Raw genomic sequence first — 25,401 nt, 5'->3', positions numbered from 1 at the left:
TCCGGCATGCGGGGGCCATCTGGACCATCCCCCTCCCCGCGACCGGGCACAATCCTCAGTTGTAGGCCTCAGCCGGTCTGCCTGTGCCCACTCCTGGATCTCCCCGGGCTTCTCGGGGGAGCGGTGGGGACGTGGGCTCGGCCCCGATTCGGCCGACCGGAGGACGGGGTCAGCGTGTTGAGCGGGAACCGGTCTCTGTGGATGTGGCGAAGCAGAAAGCCACACGGCAGACGTTCTGGGGTGATCCCGTCCGCAGGCCGAGCAGCCCTGGGCCTGGCCTGAGCCCTCATAGCTGGACTCAAGCCCCTGACCCTTCCTCTCCAAGCCAATTCTACCCTGTTCCCTCTATCCGCTTGTTGATTGTCTGGATCCCTGGAATGGTGTGGGAATTCCTCTCTGTTGAAATTTCTATCTCTGGGCGGATGTGAAGACTTGAGGTTCTTGGTTATGAGAGCTCAGAGGTCCTCGGAAGAGTCATCATCCGGGGAGAGGCGGGGAGGTCAGAGAGGAGGCTGATGCGGTAGTCGAGACAGGATAGGATAAGTGCTTGGGTCAGGGTGGTAGCTCTTTGGATGGGGAGGAAGGAGTGGATTTTAGAGATGTCGTGAAGGTAGAACCGACAGGATTCGGTGCCGGATCGAATGTGTAGGTTGCATGAGAAAGATGAGTTGAGGACAACACCGAGGTTCTGAGCTTGCGAGGTGGAGGATGGCGGTGCCGCCTACGACGTTGGGAAAGTCAGAGGTAGGGCGAGGCGTGGGTGGGAAGTTACGGAGTTCGGTTTTGGGGCATGTTAAATTGGAGGTGTCGGCAGGGCGTCCGAGGAGAGTCGTCCTGAAGGCAAGAGGAAATACGAAAAGGCAGAGAGATCAGGGCTGGGCAGGTGGATTGGAGAATCATCCATATAAAGGCGGTCGACCAGATCAGGAGCGGGTCACCAACAAGGCCCAGCTAATAATAATGTTGGTATCTGTTAAGCGCTTGCTATGTGCCGAGCACCGTTCTGAACGCTGGGGTAGGTACAAGGTCATCAGGTCGTCCCACGTGGGGCTCACGGTCTTCATCCCCATTTTACAGATGAGGTCACCGAGGCACGGAGAAGAGACGTGACTTGCCCAAGGTCACCCAGCTGACAGGCGGCGGAGCCGGGATTGGAACCCGTGACTTCTGACTCCCAAGTCCGGGCTCTTTCCGCCGAGCCACGCTGCTTCTCCCGGCTGCTTGGAGGCGGGATCTAGACCTGCAGCTCCTCGAGGGCGGGAGTCATGTCTAAATAAGAAATAACAGTCATGGCAGGGTTGGTTAAGCTCTTGCTGTGGAAAGCGTGAGCGTGAGCGTGAGCCCGGGAAGGACCTGGGTTCTAATCCCGGCTCTGCCACATGTCTGCGGTGTGACCTGGAGCAAGTCACTTCACTGGGCCTCAGTTACCACATGCGTGGCTCAGTGGAAAGAGCACGGGCTTTGGAGTCAGGGCTCATGAGTTCAAATCCCAGCTCTGCCACTTGTCGGCTGTGTGACTGTGGGCAAGTCACTTAACTTCTCTGTGCCTCAGTTCCCTCATCTGTAAAATGGGGATTAAGACTGTGAGCCCCACGTGGGACAACCTGATTCCCCTATGTCTACCCCAGCGCTTAGAACAGTGCTCGGCACATAGTAAGCGCTTAACAAATACCAACATTATTATTAAAATGGAGAATAAAGCTGTGAGCCCCAAGTAGGACGTGGACAGTCCCCAAGCCATTGATCTCGTGTCTATCCTAGTGCTTAATACAGTGCCTGGCATATATAGAGAAGCAGCGTGGCTCAGTGGAAAGAGCCCGGGCTTGGAACTCAGAGGTCATGGGTTTGAATCCCGGCTCTGCCACTTGTCAGCTGTGTGACCGTGGGCAAGTCACTTCGCTTCTCTGTGCCTCAGTTCCCTCATCTGTAACATGGGGATGAAGACCGTGAGCCTCACGTGGGACAACCTGATGACCCCGTATCTCCCCCAGCGCTTAGAACAGTGCTCTGCACATAGTAAGCGCTTAACAAATACCAACATTATTATTATTATATAGGAAGTGCTTATTAAGTACTATTTAAAAAAACAAACAAAAAAGAACTGTCTCGTCCAGTGCCTTGCACACAGTTGACGTTCTGTGCCCACCGCCGATGTGCTCCCACATCGGCACAGCAGCGAAGCAGCGTGGCTCAGTGGAAAAGAGCCCGGGCTTGGGAGTCAGAGGTCATGAGTTCGAATCCCGGATCTGCCACTTGTCAGCTGTGTGACGGTGGGCAAGTCACTTAACTTCTCTGGGCCTCAGTTCCCTCATCTGTAAAATGGGGATGAATATTGTGAGCCTCACGTGGGACAACCTGATTCCCCTGTATCTACCCCAGCGCTTACAACAGTGCTCGGCACATAGTAAGCGCTTAACAAATACCAACACTCCCGGTTGACCTTGTCGTTTGGGTTACGTTGCCTCCATGTCCTCTGGCCACCACCAGCTCGGCCGTCAAGTTTGCCCCTTCCCCGCCCCTTCTCTGCCGCTTTGCAGCTGTGTTTGTGCCTCTGCCAGCATGGCACTACCTGCTTGGGAAGACACTTCCTCTGTGGCCACCCGCCCACCTCCCTCCTCTCTTGACCCTCACCCGCCCCAGCAGGGATGGCAGGGACGGCAGGTCCACCGGAAATCCCGGCAGCCGACAGGAAATCCCGGCAGTTGGTTTCTTGATGACAAAGGAAACAAATAATAATAATAATAATGTTGGTATTTGTTAAGCGCTTACTATGTGCCGAGCACTGTTGTAAGCGCTGAGGTAGATACAGGGTAATCAGGTCGTCCCACGAGAGGCTCACAGCCTTAATCCCCATTTTACAGATGAGGTAACTGAGACACAGAGAAGTTAAGTGTCTTGGCCACAGTCACCCAGCTGACAAATCCATTTGCCCAAGGAGCCTGGCCAATTTCCAGATCTCTTTTGCCACTCTCCCTCCTTAATAATAATAATAATAATAATAATGTTGGTATTTGTTAAACGCTTACTATGTGCAGAGCACTGTTCTAAGCGCTGGGGGAGATACAGGGTCATCAGGTTGTCCCACGTGAGGCTCACAGTCTTCACCCCCATTTTACAGATGAGGTAACTGAGGCCCAGAGAAGCAAAGTGACTTGCCCACAGTCACACAGTTGACAAGTGGCAGAGGCGGCATTTGAACCCATGACCTCTGACTCCCAAGCCCATGCTCGTTCCACTGAGCCACGCTGCTTCTGCTTCTCAGTATGTCAGCCCCGGTAGCCAATTAAAAGAAAAAAAAAATCCTCCTTCTTGAGACCGCCGGGTGCTTTTTCCAACACGAAATTGTTTGATATTACATCATTATAATGGTTGATGATGATTGTCATATTGGTTAAGCGCCTACTACGTGTCAAGCACTGGTCTAAGCGCTGGGTTAGATACAAGCTAATCAGGTTGGACCCAGTGACTGTCCCGCGTGGGGCTCACAGTTGCAATCCCCATTTTACAGATGAGGGAACAGGCGCAGTGAAGTGACCTTTCCAAGGTCACATAGCAGACAAGTGGTGGAGCCGGAATTAGAACCCAGGTCCTTCGAACTCCCAGGCCCGGGCTCTGTCCACTAGGCCACGCTGCTTCTCTGAATTTGTCCATTATTTTGTTACTGCTGATTTCTGTTATATTGTTGTGTCGCACTCTCCCAGGCGCTTAGTACAGTGCTCGGCACACAGTAAGGGCTCAATAAAATGACTCACTGATGTCACGAGGCGACCCTGCCCTACCCTGTGGTGCCGAGAGCTCTGCTCAAGGCCCCACCACCGCCATTCTCCCCTGTCCGTTAATTGAATTTATTGAGCACTTACTCTGGGCAGAGCACTGTACTGAGCACTTGGGAGAGTACAGTATAACAATGAACTAACACACTGCCTGCCCACAATGAGTTTACAGTCTAGAGGGGGAGACCGACGTTGATCCTATTTATTGCTATTGTTCTTGTCTGTCCGTCTCCCCCGATTAGACCGGGAGCCCGTCGTGGGGCAGGGATGGTCTCTATCTGTTGCCGACTTGTCCATTCCAAGCGCTTAGTACGGTGCTCTGCACGTAGTAAGCGCTCAATAAATACTATTGAGTGAATGAATGAATAATATAAATAAATTATAATAATGGTGGTGTTCATTTCATTGAGTCGTATTTATTGAGCGCTTACATGCAGAGCACTGAACTAAGCACTTGGAATATACAGTTCGGCAACAGATAGAGACAGTCCCTGTCCAATAACAAGCTCACAGTCTAAAGCACTTGTTAAGCGCTTACTATGTGCAAAGCACTGTTCTAAACCCCCGGGGGCGGGGGATACAAGGCGATCAGCTTGTCCCACGTGAGGCTCACAGTTTTAATCCCCATTTTACAGATGAGGTAAGCGAGGCGCGGAGAAATTAAGTGACTTGTCCAAAGTCACACAGCTGGCAAGTGGCAGAAGCGGGATTAGAACCCACGACTTCTGACTCCCAAGCCCGGGCTCTTTCCACTAGCCACGCTGAATCAGGCTAGACGTAGCCCCCGTCCCACATGGGGCTCACGGTTGTAATCCCCATTTAACAGATGAGGTCACTGAGGCACAGAGGACTGAAGGGGAAGATGTCGGGGGGCCGTCGGAGCGGGGGCCCGATGTCTCCGGCCACGGGGAGCGGCTCCCGTGGGAATCGGTGGCGGCGGTGACTCGACGTCCCCACGGCCCGAGACGAGGCCCTCGGGACCCCGTCCAAGCCCGGTGCACTCGGACGGGCCTGGGGGTCCCGGACGGTTTTCGCTGCCCGAGTCTCTGTTTTAGGTGAAATGTTGGCCCGTGTCCCAGGTCTTCTGGGAATTTTCCGTCCAGCTTGTTTTTGGGAAATTGCAGCTATTTTCTGCCTCTGTTTCATCACAAAGGATGCACGGATGAGGTCCTTGGGTATATTGTCCCACGCGCTTAATACAGTGTTCCGCACCCAGTAAGCGCTCAATAAGTACCATTGGTGATTGAAGGTCCGTCTTGGGTCCGGGCTCGACTGTGGGTTTGATTTTCTTCCGCCGCTCGTGATCTCAGAAGCCAGTTGGGATGGCCAGAGCAAGTTTTATCTGCCTCTCTCTTTTTTATTGCATTTTATTTTATTTTATGGTATTTGTTAAGCACTTACTATCTGCCAGGCCCTGTTCTAAGTGCTGGGGTAGATACAAGATAATCAGGTTAAACACAAGCCCTGTGCCACATGGGGCTAACAGTCGTAATCCCCATTGAACAGATGAGATCACTGAGGCACAGAGAACTAAGGTGACTTGCCCAAAGCCACACAGCAAAGTGGCTGTAGACTGTAGACCGAATGCTCGTTGTGGGCAGGTAATCTGTTATATTGTACTCTCCCAAGCGCTTAGTACAGTTCTCTGCACACAGTAAGCGCCCAATAAATATGACTGAATGGCGGAGTGGGATTAGAACCCAGATCCTCCTGACTCCTATTCGTTCACTCGTTCAATCATAATTATTGAGCACTTACTGTGTGCAGAGCAGTGTACTAAGCACCTAGGAGAGTACAATACAACAATAAACAGTCAGACAGATCGGTATAAATAAATAAAATACCTGTGCTCTATCCACTATATCACACGGCTTCTCTCGCTCCTGGATCCTGCTTATCTCAGACCCTTCTGCTTCCCGACTCTTCCTATCTCTCCTCTCCCTCTTTCCATCCTCCTTTTTTTTTTTAAATGGTATTTAATAATGTTGGTGTTTGTTAAGCGCTTACTATGTGCAGAACACTGTTCTAAGCGCTGGGGTAGATACAGGGTAATCAGGTTGTCCCACGTGAGGCTCACCGGGTAATCAGGTTGCCCATTTTACAGATGAGGGAACTGAGGCACAGAGAAGTTAAGTTCCTACTGTGTGCCGGGCGCCGTTCTAAGTACTGGGGTAGCTACAAGGTTGTCAAGTTGGGCCCAGCCCCTGTCCCTCATGGGGCTCACAGTCTTAATCCCCATTTTACAGATGAGGTAACTGCGGCACAGAGAAGTGAAGTGACTTGCTTAAGGTCTCACAGCTGAAAAAGTGGCGGAGCCGGGATTAGCATCCAGGCAGGTCCTCTGACACCCAGGCCCTTGTTCTTTCCACTAGGCCACACTGCTTCTCTTCCTGCTCCTCCTCCTCCTCCCGCGTCCCCCGACTTCCAGGTGGTCGAGTCCAAGATTCATTCATCCATTCAGTTGTCTTTATTGAGCGTGCGCAGAGCGCTGTGCTAAGCACTGGGTGTGTACAAAACAACAATAAACAGACACGTTCCCTGCCCACAGTGAGTTTACAGTCTAGAGGGGGCTTAGAGATGTTGGCTGCCCTTCCTTGGGGAGTCTAGTTTTCAGTGGCAACCGACACTCCTCAGGGCCGTTTCCGTCGGCCCCGGGCCCTGACCGTGGTCGAGTGTTCTTGCTCAACCCGTCCAACGACGTGCAGCCCGTCACTGTGGAAGTGGCATTTATTGAGCACCCGGTGGGGGGCCAAGGTATAGTAGTATTCATTGAGTGCCACTTTTGAGAAGCAGCGTGGCCTAGTGGATAGATCCCAGGCCTGGGAGTCAGAAGGACCTGGGTTCTGATCCTGGCTCCACCACTTGTCTGCTGTGTGACCTATTGATTCTATTTATTGATTCTTGATTCTATTTATCTCGATTCTATTTATCTTGATTCTATTTATTGCTGCTGTTCTTGTCCGTCCGTCTCCCCCGATTAGACCGTAAGCCCGTCAAAGGGCAGGGACTGTCTCTATCCGTTACCGATTTGTCCATTCCGAGCGCTTAGTACAGTGCTCTGCACGTAGTAAGCGCTCGATAAATACTATTGAATGAATGAATGACCTTGGACGGGTCACTTCACTTCTCCGTACCTCCGTTAGCTCATCTTTAAAATGGGGATTGATACCGTTAGCCCCATGTGGGACATGGACCGGATCCAACCTGATTAGCTTGTATCTACCCCAGCGCTTAGTACAGCACCTGGCACATAGTAAGCGCTTAACAAATACCACGAAAAGTATCACCACCCGGTGACTGGGAGGGGACGTTAGAGAGGTAGGAGATGTGATCTGTGTCCCCGAGGAGCTTACAACCAAGTGGAGGAGGCAGGCGTAACGTAATTTACCCGTCTGGATATCTGCAAGGAGAGGTCGGAAGGGCGAAAGTATAAAGTGAGAGGGAGGATGTGAGCTATGAGGAAGAAGAGTTAGGAGGGGAAAACCGGGAGGAGGTGGGATTTTAGTTTGAAGATGGGGCAGCTGGGGACAGGCAGGTTTGAAAGAGGAGGAGACCTCCAAGAAGAGGAGGGGCGGGAATACGCTGTCCTGCCAACAGTACGGGCTCAATAAATACGGTTGATGGATCGAGAGCTGGGATGTGAAGGCGGGAGAGACGAGAATGAGGCGCAGAGCAAAGGGGAGCGTGGGAGGAGGGCGTGGTGACAGCTGGACAGCGGCGGGAGAAGAGAGTGGTAGGAAGATAAAAGGGAGAGCTCCCCCGAAGTGCTTTCAATTCACTCAAGTCGACGCTTGGGAAACTGCAGCGGAAGCACAAGACGCGTCGTCTGCCCACAAGGCCTTTCTATTCTCACTGCAGCCCCTGCCGATCCGGTAGACGGTTCACTACTATTATTATTATTAATGGTAGTGTTATTATTATTATTATTATTATTATTAAAGCCTTTACTACGTGTCAAGCACTGGCCTGAGCGCTGGGGTAGACACAACTTATCCAGGTTGTTTACTGTCCCTGCCCCGCATGGGGCTCACAGTCCAAGGTTTGTCCCGGCTGGGCTGGAGCTGGCTGGGGAGGGAGGGGGAAGAAATGGTGGGGAGGGAGGAGAAAGAGAGGGCCATCCAGAGGTGGGTGGTCCGGGGATCCCCCCCCCCGGCGCTTGAGGCATTCCGTGGCGCGGGGGGGTGGCTCCCCTGCTCACCGGTCACCTCCCACCGGCCACCCCCAGGTCCTTTAACATCTCCTTCTCGTTGAACTCCCTTCAGGGGACGACTCGTGCGAGTCCCTTCTCTCCAGCGGCCGGTTTCTCGGGGATAAAGTGTGGCAACCGCACAGCTGCATGATGCACAGATATAAAGTCAGGTGAGAGGCCGTCTCGCGTCCCCCTCTCGCTCCGTCTCCTCCCCGGCCGGCCGCGGGCCGCTTCCGGGCCTGCAGGTCCGTGGTTCCCTGCAGCTCCCACGGTCAGTCATCATCCTAACGGCTGTGGCATCAATATTGATTATTGTGGTAATAATAATAATCACTGTGGATCCGTTAAGGACTCACTCTGCGCCGAGCGCTGTATTAAGCATCGGGGTTGATGTAGATGACCGGATTAGACCCGGTTCCTGTCCCACACCGGGCAATCAATCAGTCGAATTTATTGAGCGCTTACTGTGTGCGGAGCACTGAGCCAAATGCTTGGGAGAGGACACTCTAGACACGTTACCCGCGCACGGGAAATGAGAGCGCGGCAGCTGCTCACCAACCACGCCGCTCTCTGGGAGCGGGAGTGAGGCCCCTGTTAGCTGCCACCGCGTGCCCGTCAGCCCAGTGCCACCCGGGGTGAGGAAACTTCCAGGGGCCATCACTCCTCTCCCGGGGTCGACGGTCCCAAGGGGATGCCCGCCGCGCTCTTACTCCGAGCGGCCCCCGGCTCAAGCCGTCCCTCGGACCCGCTCTCGGTCGCTCGCCGGAGGACGCGCCGTGAGTCATGTCCGCGGCCTTCCCTCCGCACCCTGGGCCGGCTCCCTCGGGCCCGCTCACCTGCTCTGCCCCAGACTGCCGGGCCGCTGCCTTCATCATCACTGCATCACTGGGTGTTTCTGGATTTCAGTGAAGCCAAAAGCTGCCTCGTGGATAAGCGCATCGTGTTTGTGGGAGATTCCAGAATTCGCCAGCTCTTCTATTCCTTTGTGAAAATCATCAACCCTCAGTTCAGAGAAGAAGGAAACAAGGTGAGGATTCCGTTTCGGTGCCCCCGGATGTCCGCCGTGCCCCCGGCACTTAGGCGGGCAGGACTGGTGGTTCTGGATTCGGAGGGGGTGGTGCTTGGCGGGAGGGGCGGGGAATCACTGGCTAACTGGGAGGCAGTTTTAGGGAGCGGCAAGACTGTGGGCCAGGAGGGAAACTGCTACCTAGCCCTCAGGTGGGCATGAATGGCAGGACTGGACCAGCAGGGAAAGTGGAGGTGGGTGTGAATGGCAGGACTGTGAACCAGGAGAGAAAATGGTACCCAGGCTCGAGGTGGGTATGAATGCCAGGACTGTGGACCAAGAGAGGGTAATGTTAACCGTCTCCCTCCTCCAGCATGAAAACATTCCTTTTGAAGACAAAGCGACGGCCGTGAAAGTGGTAAGGGTTTCCACTTCTGTCGGTGGTGCGGTGAGGGGGGGATTGCTGCCCTGGCCGCCCACTTCCCACCGGCTCAGGAGTTCACCAGGATGGCGTGGGGAAGGGGTGGGGTGGGTCCTGCCGACCTCGGAGAGGAGAAGCCCTGAACGATAAGTGGCGGGTGCCGGGGGGCAGCTGATTGTCACGTGGGTCCGGGGTCCCTTGGTGGGGGCGCGGGGTGCCCGCCCCGCGGCACCACCGGCTACAGGGATTCATCCTTCCTGCCTCACGGGATGACCGCTCCCCCTCAGGGTTGGTCCCGCCCGGCCCCGGGGAGTGGCTGGGGATGCGGGGCGGTGATGCCCGTGGTGGGAAAGCCTTGGGTGTCAGGTTGATTTCCCTCCTAGGACTTCCTGTGGCACCCAGAGGTCAATGGCTCCATGAAGCAGTGTATCAAAGCATGGACAGAGGTAGGCGGGTGTGGGCGGGCAGAGGAGGGTTTGGGCGAACACAAACGGGGATGGGCGGGCAGAGGTGGGGCCCCCTCTCCGCCGGGCCGTTCCCCGTCCAGTCTCTGAGAGGCAGACTATGCCAGTTCCTAATGGGACAACAAAGACGTAACCAACTCCATCTCAAGTTGGTGAAACGTCCAGTTAGAATCGACAGAACTTTCCTGTGTATTTGCCAGACAGCAAATTGCAAAGAGTTTTAGAAGAATCATCAGTCAGTTAATGGGTGCCAGCTGTAGGCAGAGCACTGTACTGGGTACCTTCTGAGGGGAGAGCACTGTAACAGGAACCTAATGGCCACGGTTTTCTGTCCTGGGTACCTGTCCTCTCTTTAGAATACAGGAAAGGTGAAAGATAATAATAATAATTGTGGTATTTGTTATGCTTGCTATGTGCCAGGCACTATATTAAGTGCTGGGGCGGATAGAAGCAAATCGAGTTGAACACAGTCCCTGTCCCAAGTGGGGCTCTCAGTCTCAATCCCCATTTTACAGATGAGGTAATTGAGGCCCAGAGAAGTGAAGTGACTTGCGTAAGGTCTCACGGCAGACAAGCGGCGGAGCCGGGCCTAGAACCCAGGCCTATGCTCTAACCACTACGCCATGCTGCTTCACCCATGCCCTCAAGGAGCTCGCACCTGAATCAGATTCCGACTAAATGCCTTTCATTTGGGTCCCAGGCATTTTTTGAGGTTCAAAGCACATTTGCACGTTCAAATGTGCAACCTTAGTACTCTTAGTATCCTTCAATCTGAGGGGCGGGAGGTCCTCTGCCGATTGAGTAAGAAAGAAAAATTCCCTGATGGAAAAGGAGAAGAAACATCAGCGTTCTTCTGGGCCTCACCGTCCCTCTCGAGGAAGAACGGTGCGAGAGCTTTCGGACCTCTTCGGGGAGGCCCCTCCGGCCACACACATATAGCTTTCCTCTTCCCCTTGCAGGATTCTGCGGCGAAACCCCACATCATCGTGGCAGGCGCAGCCACGGTAAGCTCTTGGGCGCTCTCTCCCTTTCGCTCTCCTTCTCTCTCTCGTTCTTTTGGTGGAATGGGGCTGTGCTGATAATGATAATGTTGATGTCGATAATGATGATGATATTTGTTAAGCTCTTCCTCTGTATCAAGCACTGTTCTAAGTGCTGGGGTAGATACAAGGTTGTCAGGTCGGATGCTTTCCCTGTCCCCTGCGGGCCTCACAGTATTAACCCCCACTTTTCAGATGAGGGAACTGAGGCCCAGAGAAGTGAAGTGCCCAAGGACACACAGCAGCAAAGTGGCGAAGCCGGGATTAGAAGCCCCGTCCTTCTACCTCCTAGGCCCGTGCCCTGTCCACTGGGCCACACTGCTTCCCAATCTTAAGTAGTCCTGGAATGGCTCTGGGTTCTGGGTTCTGCGACATTCCAGGCTCTGGCTCCCGACTGGCTCTCACTCTGGCTGCAACACTCCCGAGGTGTTTCTCCCTGGAGCTCTGCCCAGCTCGGGCCCCAACGTGAGCCCTGTCTTCCTCGGCTTGGGGGAAATGCTCAAATCCCCCGGACCTACAGTTTGGGCCGCCCACGATGATCTCCGGTCTGACGTCCTCTTGCAGTGGTCCATCAAGATGCGCAACGGCAGCAGCGAAGCCCTGGCTCAGTATAAAAACAACCTGTCGGCCCTGGCGCCACTGCTGGAGAAGCTGGCCAAGACCAGTGATGTTTACTGGGTCCTGCAAGGTGAGAGATGCCGAGCCCGTCGCCCCGAAAGCCAGAACACCCCCACTGGCCGGGTTCCGGGCTGGAAGACCTGCCCGTTTCCCACCGGCACAGCCGAAGCTTCGGAAGGGTGGCGGCGTGGGCGATTGAACCCTGACGGTGCTCTCAGCGCTGCATCGGCACCAGCGTAGACGCGCGACATTCCGCTCAGCGACCGTCACTGTCCTACATGGGACTCCCAGTCTAAGAGGGGAGCAGGGCAGGGATCCCATCTCCATCTTACGGTGGAGGAATCAGGCCTGGGGAGGTTAGGTGACCTGTCCAAGGTCACACGGGGGCCGGGCCAAGGCTGGAGCCTGGTGTGCTCCCCCCAGCCACGCTGCCTCCCAGCTGGTTCCCAACTGGATAGTTGCCCCAAGGCTGAGTGGAGCCGCTTGGGCTGGGAGGGCAGAGTGGGTGGGGAGGGGTCAACCTGTGATAGAAACAGTGACTGGAAGGCACGGCCCCCGCACAGCTCCCTTGGCCCCCGCGTCGCTTCATGCTGGCCGCTGTGAATGCGGGCAAGTCCCCGAGTGAATCCAGGGTCCATGGTCTCCTCCCCGAGTGAGCCTCTGTGACCTTGGACAAGTCACCTAACCTCCCCAGGCCATGGGTACCATAGCCTTTTCCCTAAGCGAGCCCACGGCCGTGACTTTCTCCCTAAGTGAACCCAAGTACCGCGGACTCTGAGCGAGCCTGGGGACCACAGCCTTCTTCCTAAGCAAGCCCAGGGGCTACGACTTTCTCCCTAGTGAGCCGGGGGCCGTGGCCTTCTCCCCGAGCGAGCCCGGGGACCACAGCCTTTTTCCTAAGCGAGTCCAGGGGCCACAGCCTTCTCCCAGAGCCAGCCCGGGGGCCACAGCCTCTCCCACCGCCGCTGCCCTGACCTCTTTCCCCGGCACAGACCCCGTGTCGGAAGAACTCCTGAGCGAGCGGCGGAAGATGATCACCAACCAGCAGATCGACGCCTACAACGAGGCGGCGGTCGGCATCCTGAACGGCAGCGCCCGCGGCACCAAGTCCCGCGTGCGGGTGTTCAGCGTGTCCACGCTCATCGCTCGGGAGACCATCGCCAAGTCTCCGGACGGCCTGCACCTCCCAGAGTCCAGCAGGGAGACGGTCAGCGGCGGGGGCGGGAGGGCGCGGCGGTTTTCCGACTGCCCGAGCTGCAGGCCGGGACCGTACCCTTGTCCTTGGGGGAGGTTCGGACTATCTTCAAGTCCGAACCCCTGTCCAGCCTTTCCTGTCCACCGGTAGTCTGGACTGAGCGCCTTGGCAGCGCACAGCACTGCTGTGAGCGCTAGGGAGAAGCAGGATTCCCGTTCTCTGGAAATCAGCAGCTTATGCTCCCGGGGGGGACCTTATCTTCTCTCCTCGCCATGGCAGAAAGCACTGTACTGGCTGCCCACTGTGGGCCGAGTGCTCTGCTGGGCACCTAATGTGCAGAATGCTGAACTGGGTGCCTGCTGTGGGCAGAGCTGTATAGTGAGGGTTTGGGGGTGTGCAGGTGAAGAAGCAGACGCATTCCCTGTCCTGCAACCGCTTAAATGCTAACGACCCAACGTCCCCGGTGCCCACGGTGCCTGGGGGAACGGGGCGACGGTCACGGGGGGTGATGGTTTCGGGAGGTGATGGCCTACCGCGGGAAGTGGCTGGGCGGCATCCTGAGCCGTCCTCTCTGCCCCATCGCTTCCACCCAGCACCGGGCTGCCTTTGGCTAAGGGGGCGAGGCTGCCGGGAGTCCCGCGGGGGCCGGCTGCCGTTTGGCCACCGCTTAGCGATCCCAGCCGGCCCCGGGGGGCGGCGGGTTGGGGCAGCAGGGCAGAGGTCAGCGGCGCTCGCCCCTTCCGGCCGGGCCGCGACGGAGCACCCGCTTCCTCCCCGGACAGAGCGCCATGATCCTCATGAACGTGTACTGCAACAAGGTCCTGCGACCGGTGGACGGGTCCTGCTGCCGGCCCCGTCCCCCCCCGACCCTCCTGCAGAAGCTGGCCGCCGCCTTCTTCGCCCTGTCCACGGCCGGCTATGCGCTCTTCTACCTCGTCCGCCGCCACGGCCGCCGCAGGAACAAGCCCTGCCCCGACCCGGAGGGCGGCGGCGGCGGCGACGACGAGGATGACAGGAAATCCGCGTCCTCCGCCGCCGCGATGGCCGCGGCGTCGCCCCCGCCATCGGAGTTGCTCCTGCAGTCGCTGTGCAAGCTGGGCCTGATCATGGCCTACTTCTACCTGTGCGACCGGGCCGACTTCTTCATGAAGGAGAACAAGTTCTACACCCACTCGGCCTTCTTCATCCCCATCATCTACATCCTGGTCTTGGGCGTCTTCTACAACGAGAACACCAAGGAGGCGAGAGGCGTTGAACTTCTCTCCGGGTTTCCTCTCGGGGCGGGGAGCGGCGGTGGGTGTGGTGCAGGGGGCGCGTCGAGGGAGGATCGGGAGCCCTGGGTCCGAGGGACGATGGGCCGGCGGGCTCTGGGCTGGGTCGCCGCGCCGGAGGCCCGGGAGGGCCCTCATCTGGGATGGGGTCGAGCTCTGACCATCCCCTCCCTGGGGTTTCCGATCAGTCAGTCGATCGTATTTATCCGGTCGTTCCAAACCTCACTCTGGCCCTGGGGAGAGAGTCTGGATGTGGTGTGGTAGTTTGGGGGGCGTTTCCCAAAGCCCCCGGATGACGGCGGGGTGCCCGCGTGGCCCGAAATGGTGTCCTTCTGCCCGGTGACGTTGACCTCTTGCCTTCCGCCGCCCAGACCAAGGTGCTGAACAGGGAGCAGACGGACGAGTGGAAAGGCTGGATGCAGCTGGTGATCCTGATCTATCATATTTCCGGAGCGAGCACGGTCAGCGGCGGCCGGTGGGCTGGGGACCCGGGGAGCGGGGGCACCGGTGGGCTGGGAGGAGGGAAACGGCCCCGACCCTCCTTGGCCCAGGTCACGTCCGGTTTCCGGAGGGCCCCACAGAGCTTACCGTCCGGCAGAACTTGGGTGATCTCCGGTGCCGGTTCGCGATTTAAAGTTAGGAATTAAAGCGTGGCCTAGTGGGTCGAGCCAAGACCTGGGAGTCAGGAGGACCTGGGTTCGAATCCTCACTCCCCGCTTGTGTGCCGTGTGACCTCGACAAGTCACTTCCGTGCCTCGGTTACCTCATCCGGATACCTCATCTAATCCCCCGATTAGACCGTAAGCCCGTCAAACGGCAGGGACCGTCTCTGTCTGTTGCCGACTTGTTCATTCCAAGCGCTTAGCACGGTGCTCTGCACATAGTAAGCGCTCAATAAATACTATTGAATGAATGAATGAATCTGGAAAATGGGGATTAAAACCGAGCACCATGTGGGGCGAGGGCTGTGTCCAACCTGACAACTGTGTATCTAGCCCATTCCTTAGCACAGTGTCTAGCACGGAGTAAGCACTTAGCAGATACCATTGAAGAAAAGAAAGAAAGGTTCCAGGACACCGGGGCAGATCCCTCGGCGGGGTAAAGCTCACGCTGAAGGAGCGGCCCCGGCATCGATGCCAGGCGTGGGTGCCCGACTGTCACTGTGGCGGGCGGCACCCAGATAGACGCTGTTGTTGGGAGGGTGTTCCTCGGCTCCCTGACGGTGTACCGGCCTCACTCTGCCGCAGAGAGGGACCCACGTATCCTTAGGGGAGCTGATTATACCGGAACAGATGGGTCGGGGATCCAGAGGACCCCCGCCTACGGGTCGCTTTGGTTCAGAGCGCCCCGAGTGACCCTTCTGGTGTGGAGGGCCCGGGTCAGGAGAGAGAGAGGAAGCCCAGGCGTGTCCGCGAGGGCAGTTGTGACCGCCGTCCCCTCCTTGCCTGCAGTTTTTGCCTGTGTACATGCACGTCCGTGTGCTGGTAGCGGCCTACCTCTTTCAGACCGGCTACGGCCACTTCTCCTTCTTCTGGCTCAAAGGAGACTTCGGCATCTATCGCGTGTGCCAGGTAGGTCTGGGGATCTGCGTCATCCTGGTTTGCTCCCTTTGGTCTTCCCTCCCGCCCCAACCCCACAGCACTGATGTACATACTACCTGACATTTTATTTATCCGTATTGATGTCTGTCTCCCCGCCTCTAGACTGTAAGCTCCCTGGCAGTGTTTACTGTTGTATTGTACTTTCCCAAGTGTTTAGTACAGAGCTCTGCCCTGCAGTAAGTGCTCAATAAATACGATCGATTGAATGAATGAATGGTCCCAGCCCTGCCCGCTTCCCCACCACGGCCCACGCTGCTGGATGGCCATGCCCCCCACCAGCGTGCCTCTCTGGGCCTGCATTATCCGTGCACTTGGATCACTTGGATTAGAGAAGCAGCGTGGCTCAGTGGAAAGAGCACGGGCTGGGGAGTCAGAGGTCACGGGTTCAAATTCCGGCTCAGCCGCCTGTCAGCTGTGTGACTTTGGGCAAGTCACTTAACTTCTCGGTGCCTCAGTTACCTCATCTGTAAAACGGGGATTAGGACTGTGAGCCCTACTTGGGGCAACCTGGTTACCCTGTATCTACCCTAGCGCTTAGAGCAGTGCTTGGCACAAAGTAAGCGCTTAACAGATGCCATCGTTATCATCTGCCCCCTTATTCATCCCTCCCTTAGCCCCACAGCACTAATGTCCATATATGAAATTGACTTTAATGTCTTTCTCCCCTTCTAATAATAACAATAATAGTATCCGTTAAGTGCTTACTCTGTGCCAAGCACTGTTCTAAGCTCTGGGATAGATACAAGGTAATCAGGTTGTCCCATGTGGGACTCACAGTCTTAATCCCTATTTTACAGATGAGGTAACTGAAGCACAAAGAAGTTAAGTGGCTTGCCCAAGGTCACAAAGCAGACCTTGGCAGGTGGCGGAGCCGGGATTAGAACCCACGCTCTCTGATTCCCAAGTCTGGGCTCCTTCCACTAAGCCACGCTGCTTCTCCCTAGATTTCTTTCTAAACTGTAAGCTCCATGTGGGCGGGGAACACGTATACTAACTCCGTCATATTGGACTCTCCCAAGCGCTTAGTACAGTGCTCTGCACAGAGCAAGCTTTCAGTAAATATGATTGATTTGTAAATGGGGAGCAGGGCGGTCCCTGCCTCCCGGAGTTGGGGAGGAAAGGAGGACAGCGACGATGAGTTGGCGCCCAGGGAAAATGAAATTCACCTTAGGTCATTAGGGAGAAGATCAGGGGGTGGGCTGGGGGGTCGGGGCAACTGCAGCACGGCTCGGGGAGAGTCTGCCCTGGTGGCCCAGTGAGTCCAGCCATTCGTTCATTCGGTCGTATTTATTGAGTGCTTAGTGTGGCGGAGCATCGTACGGAGCGCTTGGGAGAGTGCAGTAGAACAATAAACCAGACACCTTCCCTGCCCACAATGAGCTTCAGTCTAGAGACGAGCAGTCCTGAGAGTCCCGTGGGTCTGGGGGCGCAGGACCCCTGGAGGAGGCGGTTTCGGGGGCGTGGACCACGTTTTACCTCCTTGGACCTCAGCCCTGCCCGGGGGTGGGGCCTGGAAGCAATTGGTGGTTTGCAGCGCTTCCGCTCAGTTGCCGGGTCCACGCCCAAGGTTTTCTGGGCGACGGCAGGGTCCGAGGCCCCTCGGGATCTGTTCCCCACCGTGCGGACCGAGGGCCGTTTGATCAGTCGTCTGAGAGTGGCCCGGGACCGGTGGGGTTGGGGAGACGACTCTGAAGGCCTTTGTCCCCTCCCTCCGTCTGTCTGTCCGGCCGGCAGGTGCTGTTCCGGCTGAATTTCCTGGTGGTGGTGCTGTGCATCGTGATGGACCGGCCCTACCAGTTCTATTATTTCGTCCCACTGGTCACCGTCTGGTTCGTGGTCATCTACGTCACCTTGGCCCTGTGGCCGCAGATCATCCAGAAAAAGGCCAACGGTGAGGACGCGTCCCCGCGGGCCGGGCGTTCGGGGTGCCTTTGGGCCCCCTCAGTTCTGGCCCGACACCCACTCCTCGGCCTCGCGTCCGGGGTCGAGGGGCACCACGCCCGGGTCGTTGGGACCCTCTGGCGACAGCGGACAGGAACGGCGGTCAGTTGAAATCGGTTTCCCGGGGAGTGACATGGACTGCCGGTCAGACTCTGACTGGAAATGGCGGGGAAAAAAACGGGCCCCTCGGAACCGTAGCCAAAAAGGCCGAGAGAAAGCAGAGTGGGCTCCTCGGAACCACATGCCGTTGGGCCAGCGGGGCCGGCCAGGAGAACCGGGGGCTGGACGTTGGGGAGGACGATGTTCCTGGTACATCTGCGGGGTGTTTCGGGGGCTCCGTGGATCACCCTCAGAAAGCTGGTGCTTTAGAGCAGCTCGGACGCCGGGCACCCCGTGTCCTGGCAGCGGTCATCACCATCGCCTGTTCCTAAGGGCCGACTAAACCACCCCCCTCAGAGCAGCGGCCTATTATTCATTCATTCATTCAATAGTATTTATTGAGCGCTTACTAGGTGCAGAGCACTGTACTAAGCGCTTGGATTGTACAATTCGGCAACAGAGACAATCCCCGCCCAATGACGGGCTCACAGTCTAATTAGTAGACGCGTTCCCTGCTCATAATGATTTTACAATCTAGAGGAGGAGACGGGTTTTGAGTAGAGCTGGGACAACTGTGTAAAGGCCCAGATGGGACAACTGTGGGGAGTCCGGGCTTACAAGTGAATAGAAAGTTTATGTCACGGTGGCATCTCGTCCCCGTTTTGGGGTGTAGGTGATTCAACGGGGCTCTCGGGCAGCTGGTGCCGGCCTCGGGGAGCTCGTTGCACCCAGAAGGCACTAGCCTCTCCGCCCCCACCAACCCTGGGGACGTTGAGTCACAGAAGTCCACTTTAGCCGTGTTCCGTCTCCCAGGAAGCTGCTTCTGGCACTTCGGCCTGCTGCTGAAACTGGCGTCCCTGTTCTCGTGCATCTGCTTCCTGGCGTATTCTCAGGTTGGTCTGGCCGCACCGGGACCTCCCACCGCTGGGGGAGGGTGTGGACCCCAGGCTCGGAGGAGGGAGACCCACCCGGCTCGAGAAGGGCGGGGAGGGCCCCCACGGCCACCCTCGTCATCTCCGGGCATCTGGTCAACTACGCTGTGTCGCCAGCAGGACTTGGAAAGGGGTTTTCCTCACAGGCGCCAGCTTGAGGGGTGGTGGGGGACCGGGGCTTCCGGTGGTCTTGAGCTCTCAAAAGAACGACCTCTCTGGGGGGGGGAAGGTTGGGAGCCGTTCTTTCCCCCACCCGTGAGGGGCTTTCCAAGCGGAAAGAGAAAAAAGGAAGCGGCGAGGCCTAGTGGATAGAGCACAGGCCTGGGATTCAGAGGGATCTGGGTTCTAATCCTTACTCTGACACTTGCCTGCTGTTTGACCTTGGGCAAGTCGCTTCGCTTCTCTGGGCCTCAGTTCCCTCATCTGTAAAATGGGGATTAAGACCGAGACCCCCCACGTGGGACATCAGTCTCCTATCTAACCCAGTGCTTAGAACAGTGCCTGGCACGTAGTGAAACGCATGATAAATACCACAAAGAAGGGGGGCAGAGCGACACCCCCTACTCTGGCCCATTAGGGGCTTTCCGAGGGGAGACGTCCACAGTCCCAGCCTGTGAAGGGTTTTTCGCTCGTGGCATTGGCATCGGTCAGCCCCGTCCAGGTTCTGCCCCCTGGGACTCCGGCCCGGGTTGGGGAGGCCGGGGTGATGATGGGCAGGAGGAGAGAAGACAGGCTACCCGAGGAAAGAAGACAAGCTGTCTTTCCTCTGTAGCAATCTCCGCTCTGCGCCCGGTGAATACCTTGCTCTCGGGTCCCGACGGGCTGTGCGGCGCTTGCCTTTCGCAGGGAGCGTTCGAGAAGATCTTCTCGCTGTGGCCGCTCTCCAAGTGCTTTGAGCTGAACGGCAACGTGTACGAGTGGTGGTTCCGGTGGAAGCTAGACCGCTACGTGAGTGCCGCCTCCGGGCCCGGTGGCGGAGGGGTCCGGGAGGTGCCGGGGCCCGGCCGGGGGTGGGGGGGGAGCTAGAACGCCACGTGCCATCCGGGGGCCGGCGGGGGTGCCCGGGGGTGGCGGGTGGTGTCAGACGGGGCGCTCAAGCGCACGCTCACGTTCTCACGTGCACCAGCTCCCCCGACACATCTTTCCTCGTGCCCTGACGTGCACACGCTCTCCCATCCAGCGCCTCCCAGATGCTTCCACGCGCACCTGCTCTCCCGTGTACATGCTCCCACAGACGTCTCTCTACTCACACTCATGAGCCCCAGCACATCCTCCCTTACACTTCCTCATGCACCCACTCTCGTATGGAAGTGCACCCACTCACACCCTCCCATGCACACTCTCACATCCTCCCTCACCCGTCCTCTCACAGGCACACACTTGCCCACATCTTCCCACACGCTTTCACATGCAGATGCTGTTACGCACACGGTGCTGGTAGGCTGGCCCTGGTGTGAATCTAGGCTCCAGGGTGGGCTGGGCCAGTCGCACCCAATCTCCTACTGTCCTAGTGCTTGAACCGTTGTCTGCGGGAGGTGCTATGTGCCAAGCACCGTGCTGGCTGCTGGGGTAGATTCGGGACAGTCAAGACGACCGGATGCCCCATGTGAGCTCACGGTCTAAGAAGAAGGGACCACGGGGAGTTTTCCCCCATTTTACAGAGAAGGAAACGGAGGCCCGGAGAAGTGAAGCGATTGCCCGAGGTCACACGGTAGGCCGGGGGAAGAGATGGGACCGGAACTCAGGTCTCCTGGCTCCCTAAGCCGTGCTCCTTCCGGTAGGCCCCGAGTCTTGGCTCAAACCGGGCCTGATCGTGGGTCGGTCGGTGTTGGGGCTCACGGTCCCCTCCCTGTCCGGGTTTCAGGTGGTGTTCCACGGCATGGTGTTCGCCTTCGTCTACCTGGCGCTGCAGAAGCAGCAGGCGCTGTCCGAGGGGAAGGGCGAGCCCCTCTTCTCCACCCGCGTCTCCAACTGCCTGTTGTTCGTCTCCGTGGTGTCGTTCCTGGTGAGCGCCCCGGCCCCCGCCGTCTGCCGGGAGGGCCGCAGGGCGGGCGTTGAAAGGGAGGGGTGCCGCCCGGGACCCCCGGGACCCCTGCAGTCCCGGGGACCCCCGCGGTGCCGATCGTGTCCTGGCCCATCCCCACACGGGGGCCGGACCCCCCTCATTGCAACCCCTCCCATCGTCCCCTCCCTCCCTCCCTGCCCCGCGGTGGGGGATAAGCAAGGGTCGGTCAGTCAATCGGTCGTATTTATCGAGCACTTCTTGTGTGCAGAGCGTTGTACTGAGCGCTTGGGAAAACGCAGTACAACCATAAACGGATCCCCTGCCCTCAGTGAGCATATAGTCCAAGCAGCAGCCGCCCGGCCCGGGGCTCTGCCCGCAGCACACGTCCAGTCCACGCTGCCGGCCGAGAGTACTACCGCTTTTGATTTTTGAGCGGCTGAAGCACCAAGAACTTTATCTAGCCGAGCCCTGCCCGCTTCAGATCGGCCAGTGCTGGGCGGATGCTTCGGGTACCTTTTCTCCTTCCTGCCACCTTTACCTGGGGAAGCTGGCCGTGACCCGCGTGTGCTCTGGAAGGGACAGTTGGGTGCCTGAGGGAGGGTTTGGCAGGAGGAAGCCGTGAGGCTTGGGACACGAGGGCCCCCCTCCCGGCCCAGCCGCAGTCTGAATGTGTGTGTGTGTTGTGCTGCAGACATACTCCATCTGGGCAAGCAGCTGCAAGAACAAGGCCGAGTGTAACGAGCTTCACCCATCCGTGTCCGTGGTGCAGGTAGCTCCGTCCGTCCCCAGCCGAACCGGCCCTCGTGCTTGGCACCGGGGCGGGGGACGTACTCCCCGGTGGGACCGGCCCCCGTTCCGGTTGGGGAGGGCTCGGTCGGCACCATCGACCCCAGAGGGTCCGCTCGTGCGGACGGGGCGCCTCCCCCCACGGCAGCTGCAATAGCGTCTGCTGGACGCCCGCCGGGAGGCAGGACGAGCCCCTCGGGGAGGTCAGAAGACGTGAGCGGCCCATTCCCCACCCGCCCGGCCCCCTCCCCGCCCCCCCCAAGAGCCCTCGCCGGGATGGGAACGGGCCTCCGGTTGCGGCGCCGGACCTGACGCGGGACCTCCCGCTTCCCACGCAGATCCTCGCCTTCGTCCTGATCCGCAACATCCCTGGCTACGCCCGGTCCGTCTACAGCTCCTTTTTCGCCTGGTTCGGGAGGATCTCTCTGGAGGTGAGCGTGCGCCTGCCTGGGCTGACCAGCTTCCCCTCGAGCCGCGCCCTCTCCGGGCTCCCGGCGGGCGTGGGCCTTCTAGAAACCTCGCGGGGAGTTTCGGCCAGCTCGGCCTGGGGTCTCCGGGCGTCCGGGGAGCCTCTGTGGCTGAGATCCCATCGGCTCTGCTGGGCAGATCCCAGCGATCCTCCGGGAGAGCACGTTCCCGGCTGGGATCGGGCCGAGCCGAGACAGAATCGAGAACGGCCACGTGGGCTCTGCCAGGCCGGAACGCCCGCCGGGGATCACGGGGTGGTTTCCATTCCCTCGGGGTCTCCCCCTGGGGCCCGGTTAACCCTGGCTGTCGGTCAGTCAGTTATATTTATTAAGTGCTAACTGGGTGCAGAGCAGTGTACTGAGCGCTTGGGAGAGGACGGTATAACAGTATAGCAGACACGTTCCTTGCCCACAATGAGCTTACAGTCCAGAGGATTGCCAGGCCTCTGCCAGCCCTAAGCCTGCTTGGACTGACCCTGCCCGGCGGCTCCCCACAGATGGGGCAGGGCAGAGCAGGGCAGGCGGGAACTGAGGCCCTGAACCAACTCTTCGTCTCCCTGGCTCCAGGCGGGTCACGGGACGTGCCTTCTCTGGGGAGGGGGCGGGTACGCGGGCCGGCATCGAGCCCCGAGCCACCCCGGGGCCCCAGTGACGAGGCCGTGGCTCTTGCAGCTGTTCATCTGCCAGTACCACATCTGGCTGGCGGCGGACACGCGGGGCGTGCTGGTGCTCATCCCCGGGAACCCGGTGCTCAACGTGGCCGTCAGCACCTTCATCTTCGTATGCGCCGCCCACGAGGTGTCGCAGATCACCAACGACCTGGCGCGGGTCTTCATCCCCAAGGACGGCGCCGCCCTGCTCCGCCGGCTCGGCTGGACGGCCGGCTTCTTCTCCGGCCTCCTCCTCGTCTCCTCCCTCCAGGACCGGCGGGGACACTGACGCTCACTCTCACGCCCTGCCGGGGACGCCACTGCGGCCGGCCGCGCCCCGGAGACCGGGCACCCGCCAGGGGGTGGGGCACGGCCCCGGGCCCGACGACCCCCGGGCGGTGCCGCCGGGGGTGCGACCGTGGAGCCTCTGAGCCGCGTGGGCGGGCGTGGGCCCGCGGTGGCCGGGGCTTCCTCTCGGAACGGCGTGTGGGACGGAAACGCACTTGGGCTGTGCCGTCTCGCTTCGGTTTCCGTCAGGGTGGCCGTCGGAATGGAGCGGTCGGTGGATCGGGAATCGGGATTCTGATTCGGGGGCGCCTCCTTCCTTGGGGCAGGGGGTGGGTCCGGGAGCCGAAGACGGCCCAGGTTCCCGGGAGAGCAGCCCGTGGGCGCGGATAGGGCCTCGTGGCCGGTTGGACTCGCCGGGCACCGCCAGGCCCTGTGGGAGAAGGGTGGGGAGACTCAGGGTAGGGTCAGCAGAACTCCACTGACGGCACCTCCATCGGCCTGTTCCCTTCTAACCTCGGGCATTCGTCCCTGCTCTCTCCGTTCCATTGTACCTCTCGGTGTCCGGCGGGGGCTGTGGCCGGGCAGAGGGCGGAGGGATGAGCTCTGCTTGGTCACAGGGCCGTCGCCCGCCTGGCATCGCCTTGTGAGGGTCAGCCCCGGTCGCGGCCGCTCCTGGGCCACGGTCCCCTTGGGAACGGTCCAAGGCCCAAGGCCGAAGGGAGGGGCCGGAGCAGCCTTGGGCGGCCCGAGCCTCAAACCCGCTGCTCTGTGCCGGCCTCCCCTGGCCGCTGGGTCAGGCCGGGCTCCGGCCCCCGCTCCGTCCCTGGGGTGTCGCGGATGCGGGCGGGGAGCGAACGGAGACACGTTTTTGCCCATCTGGCTCCGGCCCGGACCCTCGAGTTCGCTCTCGAGCTGTGGCGATTCCTTCCTCTCGGACGCATCGTCCAACGAACCCTCCCTGTGCCCCTTCTGCCTCTCCCGGGTCGGGGGCTGTTTCCACCCCGCTCCAGTCGGTCCTGTCCGTCTGCCCCTCCGCTTGGCAGCGTGCCCCCTCTGCTTGGATCGGAGCGACGCTCGTCCCTCTGCTCAGCACGGTACGCTTCCGCCTGTCCACTCCACTCGGTACGCCCTGCCCGTCCTTCCACTCCGGTCAGGACTGCCTTGGCCTTCCCCCTCCCCCTCCTCTCTGCCCGGTACCCGCCCCTTCACCCCCGGCCGCCCGCTCCGAGGGCGTCGGCGGCCCACACAGATTCCTTTCCCCATGAGCGTTTTCAGCCCTCGGGTGACATGGGGAAGGTTTTCCCAGGTTCGTTTTGTAGATAGAAGCGTATTTATCTGTTGTACAGATTTGGTTTTGATTTTTATGGTGGAAAGATTGCACTTGTTTGTTCTGACTGTATGTGGGGTAAAATATATTTTCTGTTGGTTCTGTGAGGACTTGGAGTAATTTAAATGGTCAATAAATGTTCTGTGGATGCTTATTTTTGTATTGGGCGAGGCCTCCACTTCCCGTGTGTGTGTGTGTGTGCGTTTCGCGTCCCGGGGTGGGAGCGGTCTGGGCCCGGGGGCTCCTCTGCTCGAGGGTGGACGTCGGCCGGAATGACCGCCTCCACGGTGCCAGCGCGGAGATGTAGGGTAGAAGAGTCTGGGGGTGGGACTATATCTGGCGGAGCCCCAATCTGGAGGCCGGGGTCGGGGGGATCGGCCCCGGCGGAGAGGGGTCCGCCTCCAGGGGTGTCTCATCTCCATCCACCGCCCCCTTCCCTAAATACGCCCTGGCCGGAGCCTGGATGGATGGCCACCACCCCCCGACCACAGGAAAGGGGCCTGCCACTCCGCGGCTGCTTTCGTCTGGTCCTTTATTAATAATGTCCGTCTTAGAGGTCCGTCTCCCTCTTGGACGTCACAGATGTAGAAAGTTGTCAGTGTGTGTACAAATCGCCGTGGCTGCCCGGAGTAGAAAAGCACAGGGTCGTGTGGAGAGGATCGTGGCGGGAGCAGGGGTTGGGGGCGGGGGCGGGGCATGCACACAGACCGCTGGGAAAGCTCGCGTGCCCAGCCCTCCCTGGCAGGGAACGACGTGCCGCGTCGGCGTCCCCGCTGCGTCGGCCGTTACAGATTCATGGCTTCCGTCAGCTTTCTTTCCTCAGGGATACCATTTACCTGCAAAGACAGAAGAGGAGGCTGGAAGAAGAGGAGGAGGAGGAGGAGTGAAGAGGAGGGCAAGGAAGGGAACACGGAATGGCACTGGTCCCCCGTAGAACTCGGCAGAGCCGAGGGACGGCGTCATCCGTCAGTCTTCGAAGCCCAGGCCCGCTCTCTGCCCTCCCAACCGGTGGGTGTTGAATCCCCAGCTCTCGCTACGCCCCTGCTGACCTGGAGAGTGTGAAGTTCCGTTTTTTCTCTCCCGGTTTCCCAGAAACGGGTGCTAATTGTTCCCCTGGCTACCACCCTTGGGGGGGGCGCGAGGGTATGGAGAGAGGATGGAGAAGGAGAGGTCGGTGAGGGGCCCAGTCCTGCTCCGGGGAGAAGCCCCCGCCGAGGCGACGCCCGGTCGTCTTGCCGGGAACCGTGGCGGGACGAGGCCTTATCGAGCGGAGAGACCTACGGACCTCAACCGGTCCGGGACGGGGAGGTCCGGCCCGGCCCGTCCAG

The 25,401-nt window shown here is 58.9% G+C and overlaps 2 protein-coding genes across 7 annotated transcripts in view; one reads left to right on the top strand and one right to left on the bottom strand.

Moving 5' to 3' along the window:
* Positions 1–24,239, top strand: part of CASD1 (CAS1 domain containing 1) — a 32,057-nt gene extending 7,818 nt beyond the window's left edge. The window contains exons 2-18 of the mRNA XM_029070836.2: positions 8,036–8,132; positions 8,869–8,989; positions 9,342–9,386; positions 9,773–9,835; positions 10,813–10,857; positions 11,458–11,581; positions 12,504–12,718; positions 13,489–13,947; positions 14,349–14,438; positions 15,429–15,548; positions 17,313–17,469; positions 18,432–18,511; positions 19,397–19,498; positions 20,415–20,555; positions 21,247–21,324; positions 21,680–21,772; positions 22,481–24,239. Of these exons, the coding sequence (XP_028926669.1) occupies positions 8,036–8,132; positions 8,869–8,989; positions 9,342–9,386; positions 9,773–9,835; positions 10,813–10,857; positions 11,458–11,581; positions 12,504–12,718; positions 13,489–13,947; positions 14,349–14,438; positions 15,429–15,548; positions 17,313–17,469; positions 18,432–18,511; positions 19,397–19,498; positions 20,415–20,555; positions 21,247–21,324; positions 21,680–21,772; positions 22,481–22,747 (2,297 nt within the window). The 3' untranslated portion in view covers positions 22,748–24,239. The remainder of the gene's footprint in view (positions 1–8,035; positions 8,133–8,868; positions 8,990–9,341; positions 9,387–9,772; positions 9,836–10,812; positions 10,858–11,457; positions 11,582–12,503; positions 12,719–13,488; positions 13,948–14,348; positions 14,439–15,428; positions 15,549–17,312; positions 17,470–18,431; positions 18,512–19,396; positions 19,499–20,414; positions 20,556–21,246; positions 21,325–21,679; positions 21,773–22,480) is intronic.
* A 349-nt stretch (positions 24,240–24,588) lies between these two features.
* SGCE (sarcoglycan epsilon) overlaps positions 24,589–25,401 on the bottom strand; it is a 58,048-nt gene continuing 57,235 nt past the window's right edge. For all 6 annotated transcript variants that reach the window (XM_029071050.1, XM_039912886.1, XM_029071048.2 and 3 more), the window contains one exon: positions 24,589–24,909. In XM_029071050.1, the coding sequence (XP_028926883.1) occupies positions 24,859–24,909 (51 nt within the window). In that variant the 3' untranslated portion in view covers positions 24,589–24,858. The remainder of the gene's footprint in view (positions 24,910–25,401) is intronic.

This window comes from Ornithorhynchus anatinus, chromosome 8 (genome assembly GCF_004115215.2).
Source record: "Ornithorhynchus anatinus isolate Pmale09 chromosome 8, mOrnAna1.pri.v4, whole genome shotgun sequence".
Lineage (NCBI taxonomy): Eukaryota > Metazoa > Chordata > Mammalia > Monotremata > Ornithorhynchidae > Ornithorhynchus > Ornithorhynchus anatinus.
This window is presented reverse-complemented; position numbering and strand designations above follow the sequence as displayed.